Source organism: Dipodomys spectabilis, unplaced genomic scaffold (assembly GCF_019054845.1).
Source record: "Dipodomys spectabilis isolate Male_0828 unplaced genomic scaffold, ASM1905484v1 ptg000294l, whole genome shotgun sequence".
Lineage (NCBI taxonomy): Eukaryota > Metazoa > Chordata > Mammalia > Rodentia > Heteromyidae > Dipodomys > Dipodomys spectabilis.
Window position 1 is genome coordinate 2410010 of NW_024870971.1, and position 14349 is coordinate 2424358.

Consider the following 14349-nt stretch of genomic DNA (forward strand, 5'->3'; position numbering starts at 1 on the left):
AGTTGTATATATTTATTATATATAAATTGTACCTCATGAATGTTGCCATAAAAACACTTTAAAATATTCTACTTACGGGAAATACTTTCTTTTTTTTTATAAAACACCAAACTGTTATCCTGGTTTAAATAAAGGTTTGTGAACACTAGAAGAAATGAGATAAAAGTTTTGTTCATATAGTGGCTTCTAACTTGGGAATGTGCTCACCATTAAAGATGAGCAAAATAATTTATTGGTATGAAAACAATACACTAAGGTTACCATATATATCTAATTTATCGTATTTTAAGTCCTTTTTCTGAATATTAAATTTTACATAGATTTTGAATATAGTTTACATAAAACTGAATATAAAATATGTGAATATTACTGGTGTATGCACAAAATTATGATTAAGATAATTTTTAAATACATTTTTATTGTAAAAATAGTGTACAGAGGGGTTACAGTTACATGAGTAAGGTAGAGTACATTTCCTATTGAGCATTGTTACCTCCTTTCTTTTTCCCCTACCATCCCTTCCTTCCCCACCTCCTCAACTCCTCGCAACCTCCCCTCCCACAAGTTGTAAAGTTCATTTTCAACATTAAGTCTTGTACATCTCATTGTTACAATGGGTCAAGATAATTTTTTAAGCTAGATGTTCATGAGCTGGAAAAAAAGACTACAGTGTGATTTCCTTTTTCTTTTGTTGGTCTTGGGGCTTGGGCACTGTGTCCCTCAGCTCTTCAGCTCAAGGCTAGCGCTCTACCACTTCCGGTTTTCTGGTGGTTTATTGGAGGTAAGAGTGTCACAGACTTTCCTGCCAGGGCTGGCTTTGGATCTCAGTCCTCAGATCTCAGCCTCCTGAGTAGCCAGGATTAAAGGCATTGAGCCACCAGCACCCAGCTTACAATGTGATTTTTGTATGGCTTTAGCTACTCATCACAACTTGAATAATGTCATTGAGTATGGAATACAGACTTACAGGGAATGAGGGGTTCATTAACCTCACCTGAAAGGAGAGACAAGGTAAAAGAGGAGACAGAGATGAGGAAAAAGTAATAAAGTCCCAACTAAGAAATCAAAGCCAAACATCTTTCTACTTACTCTTAAATTGAATACATCTTGTTTATTCATATGCGGTTGATAATTTCATAATCCCTTAAAAATTGAAGATGTATTTAAGAAGAAATTTCTTAAATATCTATGAGGTTAGATGCTGAAGAATCTGCCATGGTAGCTAGTTTTTTTGGAGCATTCACTTCTATTCTATTGGCTCCTTAACACACACAGGACTCGTTCCCATATAACGTTTTTGACTCACTGTTTTCCTCTGTGCTCCCATAGTGCCTGTGATTTTCACATTATGTTCGTCACATATTCAGAGACTGAAGATACATATCCATAAAACCAACATTTCTTTCAAGAAAATGAAACCTCTGAAAAATAAAGGCACAGAATCTCTGTAAAGGCACATTTCCTGTTCAACTATATTGAGAAGAATTGCTGTCACAGGAATTGAAATAGAAAAATGAAGGAGCATCTCTCATATTTCCATCTCAACTGATACAAATATTTATTGGGTTGGTAATATGGGAACATTGCAGTATTACATGATCCACCGAGGCCAGATTGAGGCCAGAGAGGGTGGGGACTGGTTCAGTCTTGGGGCCAACCCCACTCCAGCCACTGCTTTAAGTATATCTCCTTCACTCCAGCAATTTTTTAACCATAATATCTCGGGACAATCACTTAATCTTCCTTCACCTGAATTTTGTCACCTTTACATCCTTTAGAGAAGTGAATGAAATAATATTAATAGATTGAACTTTTATGAGTTTTAAGTGCATGTGTACCAAAGATTTTATTTCCCTATTTTTGGTGTGAATCCTTAATGTTAACTGCATATAACTAACAGATTACAGAGTAAAATTTAGGGAGGTTTAACTTCAGTAAGCTATTAACCATCCCAGACTGATGTATGCTAAGACCATTAATAAAAGGAAACACTGTCCAAGCTAGACCAAGTCAAAAGCTGGCCTTTTGCAATATTTTCAAACTGGTAAATGTTCTCCCTGCCTAGCATTTACATTGACTGACTCTCTCGATTTAGTAATGTAAATTTATTACTTAGTACTCACATTCCCAAGACAATTGATATTTCAACAAATACTGTATTGATACTCAATAAATTCTAAGTATTCTAAAAAGATGCTAATGTATTATTGAATTCATATTTACATTTTAGTCTAATTCTTATCATTGCATTACAAGATAGCAGGTATCACACCTGAAGAGGTATAGTATGTTTCCATTTTCTTCTACTTTTTTATTTTTTCACAAGTAGGAAGGATGGTCAAATTGTAACAATCCCAACACTGCTTTCACACAGCAGTCCTTACTTCCTTCCAATGGAAGGGTAAATATCTATCGTTTCTGCCTTTTCTCTTAAATATCTCTTTTCATAGATGAGCTCCTTGCTTGCACTTTTAAAAGGACAAGTAAGTTGTGATACAATGGAGGATATATCTTGGGAATTTATTTTTAAATTTTATTGTCAAGGTGATGTACAGAGGTGTTACAGTTACATAAGTAAGGTACTGGTTACATTTCTTGTCTAACTAGTTACCATCTCCCTCATTTGTACCTTGGGAATTTGAAGGCTAACAAAGCTTTAGAGACTCTCACTGTGAATTGTCAGAATGACAACAGGAATAGTTAAATAATAAGATAGAACTGCTCATGACATTTTCATCCATGCATTCCAGTTAAAGATGTGCATAACACAATGAGATGAAATTACATCTTAAAAATTTTTTTAAAGATTCATTCTTTAGCTACTGAATTCTAAAATCAACTTTTACAACATTGAAAAAGCTATATGCAATAACAGTTGATCACCCTGTTTTATCATAGCATGTTTGAAGTTTTCTATTTATTGTCTGTCTTTATGTGAGAGGTGTTTAAAAGTTGTTTTCTGCTAAGAAACAGTGATGCCTAACTTGGACCCATAAATTATCTAGGAATGGGATAAAGACTAGTCATCCCAAGACTCTTCTGTTTCTTATCCATGTCATTTGCACTGAGAATTTTCTACTGCAGTCACTTTACAGCCATCTTGGATTGGAGGAAAAGAATGAATGGAAGTCTGAATCTCAATGACTTTTGTTGTAACTAGGCCTTACTAGACTAACTTGAGATGATAGACAACCAGAGGCACCTCTGATGCCTCCTCTGACCATGCCACTGGGCATACCTTGTGACTTGGCAGAGAAAAGAAATATACTACACAGCAGCATAAAAGGGTAGCACTTCAGCACATCTTCACCCACCTTTGGGGGAGTAGATATTTTAAAAGGAAGATTTAGAGGCAGGATTAGAGAATTCTGTGAAAATAGTCCCAAGTTTCTGGCAAACTTGACCAGAAAAATCTGTAAAACTATAGTCTATAGCCAACTAGCAAAAATCCAAGCTGGAGTTGTGGCTGAAGTGAGAGTCAGCTAAACAGGACTCTGAGTTTAAACCTCAGTGACAGCAAAACAACAAACAAAAGCTTTCTTTCTCATATTGGTATGAGTTTTAAAAAAATAAATTTTCCTCTCAAGTGAGTCATTGTCTGCATACTCTATTTGGTTGCATATTATATATATATATATATATATATATATATATATATGCTAATCTTTACTTCCATCCTATGTTGCCTTGGTCTCTGTAACCTTATAACAAGTCCTTATAAGGGGAGGGGTGGGAGAGGAGGAAGTGGGGAGATGGGAAGGGATAGGAAGGGGAAACAAAGGAGGAGGCAACAATGCTTCATAAGAAATGTACTCATTTTCTTGCTCATGTAATTCTAACCCCTCTGTATGGTATTTTCACAACTAAAAAAAAAAGTCCTGACATCTAATAACAAAATATCTCAGATTTTATTCTTCCTTTCTTTTTACCAATAGGTATGAGATGAATGCAGCCTTACCATCATAAAGTGACAAATCTTTAAAAGTACAAGTGCTATATTTCCAAAAGTGTAGATGGTGAGGGGAGGAGAGGTACAGGACAACCTATCTCTGGGGTCATCATTATGTACCTCACTCACCACTACTCCCTGCATTCCTGGCCTTGAAAAAAGAACATCTTCATTCCAAAAGCAGCTATAAAACTATTTGTGTTGACTTATTGCTCTGAATTCTCAATTTCATTGAGACTTAATCCTATGTATAGTTTTAGGGTTTAATTCTGACAGGTTATGAAGAACTTTCAAAGACATTTGACTAACATTATTTTCTTTTGCTTTTAACAAGTTCGGTAAAGCTATCCAACATGCCACAGGATGGAAATGGAGTGTATATTCATAGTTTCTGTAAAGTATTTTATTTCCAAACAAAATAATTGAGGAAATAAAGCACCTAAGTCAGACTCCTGTGACTTACAGGATGATTAGGAAGAGACAATATCGGGGATACTCCAGTTGTGACCACCAAAAATGTTTTCTAGTCACTGCCCTATGTCCCCTGGTAGAGATGGCAGAATTATTCCCAGTTTGAATGTCTTCCATGAATTAGGCTAGGTCTATAATATGCCAAAAATTACCCACTTTCTTCTCAATATTAGTTTCTAACTACAGATAATATTTATGTTATTTCTGTGTTTTTATTAATAATTTCAATGTTACCAGCAAGAACTCTATTTAGTAGCAGTATACTAATGTTCGAAAAATACATCGTCAGTGGTCTTATTTTAAGAACATTTATACTGATTATATTATAGTTACAAAATGAATTGAAGTCCAGCTAGCTCAGATTTAGAGAAATATAAAATCAGGAAACATAATTCATTATTTATTATGTATATATTTTTTTCATTTTACATTTTTAATGTTCACTTGCAAAACATATGAGAACAATAGTTCTATTCATTTCCAAGTGATGAGAAGTCAATTCAAAATTCAGGAATCATAACTCCATTCTGGGCCAGTCTGTTTCTAGTAAAGGAGGCCTGTGGCATTGAAGAAAGAAGAAGGTCATCATAAAGAAAAATCTCCAAAGGAAAAAAATAAACTTTATGTCCTGATACTCTATCTTTGTACCGGAAGTGCACTTGGTCATGAATTATCTCCTCAACTAAGAAATAGGTTTATTAATATAAATGGTAAGCCTGGAATTGTCTTTCATATATATATATATAGATATATAGATATATATCTATATATATATATATGAGCAAGATAATATGTTTACACATATTCTCAATGCTGACAGGAATCAAGAATCATGTCCACAAAATCAAAGCAAGCGTATTTCAACATCAAGTAAAATAAAATACTAAAACTCATTGTATACAAGGTGAATGTTCTTATCCTTTTATCAAGATACCCCAAATATTTATGATTTATTTATTTATTCTGCAAATTGAATAACACTTTATTCTTCACAAAGGAAACTTTAGAACCTTTATTATAATCCTTGCTCCATAGACTATACTATGATAGCATGTGTATTGCATGTATTTGTTTTGACACATTCACATCTTTCCTTGAAAGCTATCTACTGAGTTCTGCCCCAGAAGAAACTCATGCTATGTTGCAAATTTAATTATGTATAGTTTGAAAACAAGTAAAGCAATATTCAATTTTTTTATATAGCCAGAATCACTTAGTAACAGACAGTAAGTCACAGGTTAGACATCTTATTCTTGTAGGTTTCTAAAATTGGAACGAGAAATGGGAAAATCAACTTTAGTTCCTTGCACAGTTGGAAGGGACATAGTCAGAGGCTGTTACTAATAATTCATGGCAGAAACTGTTCATATTCTAAGAATGGATCTTATGTCCTTTGGAACACAAATTCAATCTCCTTGAAATGCTACTTTTTATTTTTATTTTTTTGGGTCCAGTTGTGGGGCCTGAACTCTGGGCCTGGGTGCTGTCCCTCAGCTCTTCAGCTCAAGGCTAGCACTCTACTACTTGAGCCACAGTGCCACTACCGGCTTTTTTCTTTTTGCTTATGTGGTGCTGAGGAATCGAACCCAGGGCCTCAGGCATGCAAGGCAAGTGCTCTACCAATGAGCCACCTTCCCAGCCCTACTTTTTATTTTAACACAATAACTGACACAACAGGGAAATTTTATGAACATGGGTGTGGTTTTAGCTTAGCAGGGATAGAAACTCACTCCTGCTTTTTAGTGTAAGCCAAAGTAAGTTTGGCCAATTGCAGGCCACTGGGAGTTGATAAGAGCCTCAGACCAACTTCCTTTTCGTCTAGAATATTCTTTTCCATACAAATTCCTGTCCTTCTCCCAGAACTGTTTCTCACAAACAAAATGTAAAGAAATTTGATGAATAAATATATTCCCAACAGTCCAAGGATCTAAAATACTTTCATGAATGTTCTCATGTATAAAAATTAAATCACTGGGCAGAATTTTTAAAATATTAAGCCATTTATGCCTGTTTATTTACTAACATTGCATATAAGATTGTTACTCATCAAAGAAGTTTTATTTAAATCACCTATAATTAGCTCATTTTTCTAGCCAAAATTGTCTAATTTCCTTAACAATTCTTTATTGACAATACTGTTGGCAACATGATTCACAAAGGAAGTTTCACACATGTATTTTCAGTAACTAAGGCTAGGATAGATAGCTTCCACATAATCTACCTGAATTTCCCTGTATTTTCCAAATGAGAGGTTATTTCAAACACCAAGAAGTATAAAGGTTTATAGACCCTTAAGAATTCTGCTTAGGTTTCAGTCTGGCACTCTGTCAACTTATTAATTATATTGACCTGGACTTGTTTTCATTGTTTCTGTGACTTTGTATCTATAAAGATTCCTGAAATAGGTTGGACATCATGATGTATGCTTACTTGAGGCAAAGATGAGCCAACTGAAGTTTAAGATATATTCAAGCAAAGTTCACTGAGGCTTTTTCATACAGCCAATCTAACGGCAAAAGGACTTGAGGATGTAGTATAATGGGTTGAGGACCCTGACAACCCCTCATTTTGAAATTGAAAACTTAAATTTAAGTAAATAAGAGGTCATAATCGATATCTTATTAACTCATAGACTGAATCTACTTTTCAAATACTCAATCAAGGTCAGTAATTGAGTTATTAGTGTCAAGGAATATAAAATCAACCCCTAATAAATAATTCACTAGATCATCATGGGAGTCAATACATCTAAGTAAGTATCACCCATGTTAATTAAAAAATTGTTTCCTGGGAAATAGATATAAAATAATTCAGAGCAATAACAAAAGCAGTACCTTATAATTAATATGAGATAGAATTAGTAAGACAAAAATAAAAAAATTAGCAAAAGAGATAGTTCTGTAAAAACTCACAGAGCTAAATATCCTTAATACCAGCCAAACTAAAGCCCTCTTCTTAAAACTAGCTTTCCTTCTGAAGATAATAAGTAAAAAATGGTAGGAGTCCTATATTGCAAAAGAATTGCACTCTGTTCTGAATTCATAAAAATTGTTTTCACAATGTGGTAAATTCTTGAGTTCTATTACCAACACTGTTATGTAAATACCACTTGAAATACAAGTGGAAACAGCTTTTATAAAAGAATGCTAAATCTTAGAAGACAGAAGACAAAGTAGATCATCTGATTTCCAGACCTGAGAAGATAGTTTACGAAATATTCTTACTGGGTCAAGATTAAAATAACAATATTTATTTAGGTGCTAGTGGCTCATGCTTGTAATCGTAGCTACTCAGGAGGCTGAGATCAAAGCAGCCAAGACAGGAACATTTGTGAGAATCTTATCTTCAACTAACCAGCAAAAATCTGGAAAGGGAGGGATAGCCCAAGTATTAAAGCACTGGCCATGAGTGAAAAAGTGAAGTAAAAGTGCAAGGCACTGAATTCAAGGCCCCCCAAAATAAAATTTAATTGATTATATGAAACTAGTCACATTTGTAAGCTGAATGGCTCTTCACATTTAATGTGATTCTGTCCTAAGATCTTATTTGTTTTGTTGGTTTTCAACACTTTTTCTCTTCAGAGTCAATTTCTACCAAGTAGTTATTCAATGAATAATTTAGCAGGTGCTACTAAATCTGAATTTCTAGTGATGATCTGTCAGAAATTCCAGGTTGTCTGAAGTGTAAGTACATTTATTTCCCTCTCAATGCCTTTGTTTTCTCACTATAAAGAGAAGTGGAGAAAAAAATGATCATTTGTGAAGCCAAATAAAAGGAGGAAATGAAAATAGCATTATTACCACCATAAATGTTTCCTTCTTTGGAACACTGATCCTCAGAAGGACAATAAAATGTATCATCTAGCTTTCACTTTTCCCTATGTAAATAATATCTGCTGAACAACTTCCTCATGGCTGTTTTTACTTCCTTGTTTCGTAATGTATAGATGATGGGATTAAGTAGAGGGAATATCACAGTATGAAACACAGATACCACTTTATCTGGGGAAAAGGAGTCAAAAGGGCGAGCATAAATGTAGATGGATGGACCAAACATTAGCACCACTATGGTGATGTGGGAATAGCAGGTGGATATAGCCCTACTGGTACTCTCACCTGAGCCTGAGTGTTTCTTGAGCATGGCCAGAAGGAAAGCATAGGACACTAAAAGAGCAATGAAACACACCACAGAAATCAAACCACTGCTGAAGATCATCACTAACTCCTCTGAGAAGGTGTTGGCACAGGCAATCCGTACAACCTGTGTGATGTCACAGAAATAATTGTCTAACTCATTGGGTCCACAGAAGGGAAGTCTAACAATGAGAACCACCTGAATTATAGAATGAATGAAGCCTCCCATCCAGGACAGAGCCACCAGGATACAGCAGAGACGTCGATTCATGATGGTCGCATAATGGAGAGGACGGCAGATAGCAGCATAGCGGTCAAAGGCCATCACTGTGAGCAGGAACATCTCTGAAGCCCCAACAAAGTGCAAGAAGAAAAGCTGCGCAATACACCCCCCAAAGGAAATAATCTTCCTCTCCACAAAGAAGTCTACAAGCATCTTAGGGGCTGTGATGGAGGAGTACCAAATATCAAGGAAGGCCAGATTAGCCAGCAGGAAGTACATAGGAGAAGTTAGGTGTGGGTCAAGCTTGATGGTACAAATGATAAGGATATTCACTGGAAGGATGAAAAAATAGAAGGATAGAAATATAACAAATAGGATTAGTTGCATCTCCGGAGTCTGAGAAAGACCAGTAAGAACAAATTCTGTCACCCTGGTATAATTTTCAGGTTCCATTTCTTCAGATTTTTTTCATCGTACAGCTATGAAAAATAAACAAATTATATTTATTTCAAATAATATTTAACTAGAATTATATCATTGCTTCCAAATTTGTCATATGTTCTCTGACATTAGGATATGTGTATTTCCCTCATTGACTTTGAAAAAAATCAAGATAGAAAGTACCTGATAAATTAGAAACGTCTAAAACCATATAAAGTATGCTACATGTTTGAAAGTATGAAATCCATCCTGATTTTTAGGAAACTCAGAAGTAATCCTTTATCTGCCCACAATATTCAGCAATTTGTGCACTTTCTTCTGAGTCAAAATTTAGGCTTCTAATTGGAAATTTAGCTCGTTCCTTTTCTTTCTGTTGAGAAAAAGTATCAATTTACACAAACATTCCCAATGTTTTGTGTGTAGTTAATAATCACAACTTTACTGCTTAATCCTTTATAATACCAATTAATACTTTCAAAAATCCACAATTGACAGTAATATAGTTTACCTTTGTAAAAATCATCTGACTATGACCAGATCCTCAATATTCAACACTACATTGACAATGATATTTACCCACTATTTCAGGAAGGTTGAAAGCAGCTACATTCATCTGAAAACTAGGCATATTTCTCATAAAAAATGCATTGTATTTTACTGAACAACAGCCATTTCAAAGAGAAAATGGGAATATATTATTTTTAAATTTTTCTTTACGTCCAGTTACAAGGGATGCTAGAAAATATTAAGTATTCTTATCTACTAGAGATACTAGAAAGTCTCTTGTCTTCTCCTGAACACTATATCTACTACCATGTAAAGAAATCCAACCTTTCTTTCCTAGAACCTACTGACTGAATTTGTACTTAATTTAGCCATAATGGAAATAGATGGAAATGAATGGGTTATTTGTTCTTAATTAAACAATTGTTCCCTTATTATTGGAAGGAGGTGAATATTTCAAAGCAGTAAACACCATTACAAGACTCTAAGCGCCAACTGTGTTTATTGCAGCATTATTTATGCAGCATTATTTACCATAGCTAAGATATGGAACCAACCCATATGCCCCTCAGTAGATGAATGAATCAAGAAAATGTGATATATATACACAATGGAATTCTATGCCTCCATCAGAAAGAATGACATCGTCCCGTTTGTTAGGAAATGGAAGACTTGGGAAAAAAATATTAAGTGAAGTAATCCAGGCCCAAAGAAACATAGGTCCTATGGTTTCCCTTATTTGTAATGACTATTATATGTCTGGGACAAGCAGAAAAGGCCAAAGCTATGAACATATGAAAAGATAAGATGATGTTAAGCAAAATGAACCCCAAGATAGGGACACAGTGTTTTTTTCTTGCTTGCTTGCTATTGTGTATAATGTATTTATAAGGTACCATGGGATTTTTTTGTTGCTTTGTATGTTCCTCCCCTATGGTAAAATCCCTGTTTCCATTTATTTATGTCGGTGTAATTTGGGAAGGGAAAGTAAAAAAAATGTTTAAATAGGGATACAGGTTGACCCATTGTAACAATGAGATGTACAAGACACTGTTGAACAATGAACTTTACAATTTAGGTGGGGGTCGGGGGGGAGTGTATTTGTGGAAGTGTGAGGGAAGGGATGGTAGGGGAAAAACAAAGGAGGAGGGAACAATGCTTGATAAGAAATGTAATCATTACCTTGCTCATGTAACTGTAACCCCTCTGTACAGTATTTCCACAATTAAAAAACTTCTTTAAAAAAGACTAAGCTCTCCAAAAAGAATTTAATGGAGGAAAGCAATCTAATTCTATTTTTTTCATATGGATACCTCTTTCTCCTTAATCTTACTCTGTGCTCCTACAAAAGAGGAAGTGGGAAAATACAAGTAATTGAAGGCAGGAAGGAAGGAAGGAAGGAAAGAAAGAAGGAAAGAGAGAGAGAGAGAGAAAGAAAGAAAGAAAGAAAGAAAGAAAGAAAGAAAGAAAGAAAGAAAGAAAGAAAGAAAGAAAGAAAGAAAGAAAGAAAGAAAGAAAGAAAGAAAGAAAGAAAGAAAGAGAGAGAGAAACTAAGGAAGGAAAAAAGAATTTAGAAGAATGAGTGGTAATATTTTGGAAAGACACTTTAAATATAAGAAACATAAAGGGTTATTTCACCAGGGAAAGTGTCAAATACATTTCTTTGGCATTTCAATGTTCAAGGTACAAGATAATATTAGAAAATACTGATACATACTCCCATTTATTTATTTGTCTTAGGAAAGATAGAGCATTCATACCTCCCCTATGCCTCATAACCATAAGTTGAGAAGAGACATTCTACTGCAACATCTCCATTCAGTAGTCAGTCAGCTAAGGAGGCAGAGTCTTCCTCAAGTGTTCAGTCACTACACATAAAACATATACACCATTAACCATGCCCATTTCTCAATAAGGGACTAATGTATCCTTTATATTAACATGGTCATAAATTCATAAAACATGAAATTCTGACAATACCCAGCATTATTTATTTAGTACATGTCCAAACAAAACTCAACACATGATATCTCTTTTAAATAGAGATCTATGCCACTTCTCTAAGTTATTCATTTGCTTATTCAGCAACATATATTTAGTGAGTATCTACTATGTGCTATGTGCAGACTACAATAAACAAGGAAGCACAGCTTCTACCTCACAGCTTCTACCTCTTCTAGTCATATAAACAAACAAATAAGCAAATAAAATATAAGTAAGTGAAATAAAACCATTAATACTTGTGAAAAGAGACAATAATATAATAAAAAGATAATTACAATAAGAAAGTGAATGGTGGTGATGTGTAGTGATGGGAGTCATAATACAATATTTTAGAAATGCATTTTACAAAGGGAGAAGAGTAACTACAAAGGCCTTATGTCAGGAAAAAGCTTCCAATGGCTGAAGATGGCTTTCAAATAACCCAGGATAAGAACAGTATGAAGAAGTAACCATCCGAATGTGGCTCACAAGAAGAAATTTGACTTTAACAGTTTCCAATATATTGTAAAGTAAAATTTATATAATTGCTTAATAAGATTTGCCAAAAATAGATCACTTTTAAACTGAATATTCAGCAATAGTTGTTTACACAAATTGTTTGTTTAGAAAATATTTAAGAATATATTTAAGAAAATATTAATATCAGGTTGCCTGTACTGTTCTCACCCTACTAAAGATAGGTAGAATTTGAGCTTCACAATGACCAATAAAATAAGGATTTACAGTCAGGCACCAGTGGCTCATGCCAGTAATCCTAGCTACTTATAAGGCTGAGATCTGAGGATTATTGTTCAAAGCCCAGCTTGGTCAGGAAAGTCTGTGTGACTTTTACCTCCAAATACCAAAAAGCAGGAGTGGAGCTCTGACTTAAGTGGTAGAATAGCAGCCTGTGAAAAATCTAAGGAACAGTGCCTAAGTTCAAGCCTCAGTAGTGACATCAAAAAGAAGAAAAAGACAAAGTAGAAGGAGGAGGAAAAGACGGAGGAAGAAAAGGAGGAGGGGAAGGAGGAGGAGGAGGAGGAGGAGGAGGAGGAGGAGGAGGAGGAGGAAGAGGAGGAGGAGGAGGAAGAGGAGGAGGAGGAGGAAGAGGAAGAGGAAGAAGAAGAGGAAGAAGAAAGAAGAAGAGGAAGAAGAAGAAGAAGAAGAAGAAGAAGAAGAAGAAGAAGAAGAAGAAGAAGAAGAAGAAGAAGAAGAAGAAGAAGAAGAAGAAGAAGAAGAAGAAGAAGAAGAAGAAGAAGAAGAAGAAGAAGAAGAAGAAGAAGAAGAAGAAGAAGAAGAAGAAGAAGAAGAAGAAGAAGAAAGAAGAAGAAAAGGAAAGTACATCTTCTGGGTCTACAGTGGGCTCATCAAGAAGCATACCAGGTCTTTAATACAGCTTGGTAGAATCAACCATGAAGATTCAGGTAGGTCTTGCCATATTCCTAGAATGTTTGGGAACTGTGCCATTAAAATGCCGGATAAGAAACTACATTTGTGGAAAATTCGTGATGGACCATCCTTGGAGACCGGGTTAGGGTGTATCTTTCCAAAGTTTTCACTTACAAGTGCCTATTCCAACCAAGTGCTTACTCTAAACAACTAGGTGAATTGGATTAAAGGAGTTTTATTTCACTCTACAACTGTCAACTGCTTCTAGGTTTCTAGATGCAAGTCTGCTCCTTTTCAAACAGCACCTAGTTAGCCATCTTTATTTAGCCTGGAGGAATGAAGTACCTAGGGGGGTACCTATAAAAATACCCAGGAGTAAAGTATGAATTCTACTCAGGGGAACCAGGGTTATGGGGAAAACAAGAATATTCCTCACTAACAATGTAAAATTTATCCATGAATCTAGCCAGCTTCAGAGTAAGCACACAAAGAATTTGAGGAGTAAAAGAGTGTAGATCCAGGACCAGTGAAAGATTACAGAATACAGACAGTACCAGATCATTCTCATACAAGAGGCTTTTATTTTAAAATTAGTTATAATCTACCACCAAAGTATATTTTCTGTCTTTAGATGAGTATGTGAAGAAGCAGTGGTCTTCCAGAGAAAAAACACTCATTACATCTACTCCAGAATAAGCACAAAATTTTTAAGTAGAAAAAGTGCTACAGAGACTTCAGTAACATCAGAAAAAAGGATTAAGCTGAAATGGAAAGATTAGGGAAATGGGAACAAGGAAAGGTTATATATTAAGACAAGGAAGCTATTAAAGAAAAACATGTCAGTCCTGTATTTTATTTAAGGATAACAGTGCAGTGTTATTGGCTACACAGCTACCAATAGATAGATTGAAAATGTTCTTTTGTAAAGCCTGCTGCTGGTAGCCCATGCCTGTAATCCTAGTTACTGAAGAAGTTGAGATATGAGAATCACAGCTCAAAGCCAGCTTGGACAGAAAATTCTGTGAAACTCTAAATTAACCACCAAAAAGTCAGATATGGAGCTGTGGATCAAGTGGTAGAGTACCAGCTATGATCAAAAAAGCTAATGAACAGCACCCAGTCTCTGAGTTCAGGTGCCAGTACCAGTGCAGAAAGAAAGCAAGAAAGCGAGCAAGCAAGAAAGAAGGAAGGAAGGAAGGAAGGAAGGAAGGAAGGAAGGAAGGAAGGAAGGAAGGAAGGAAGGAAGGAAGGAAGGA

At 35.2% G+C, this 14349-nt stretch overlaps 1 protein-coding gene across 1 annotated transcript; it reads right to left on the minus strand.

Annotated features, from left to right (window-relative positions):
• Nucleotides 1-8267: 8267 nt before the first annotated feature.
• On the minus strand, nt 8268-9265 carry LOC122126964 (olfactory receptor 4M1). Its single transcript, XM_042701508.1, has one exon. The coding sequence runs from the start codon at nt 9227-9229 to the stop codon at nt 8288-8290; it is 942 nt and encodes a 313-aa protein (XP_042557442.1). The 5' UTR covers nt 9230-9265; the 3' UTR covers nt 8268-8287.
• Nucleotides 9266-14349: the final 5084 nt, after the last annotated feature.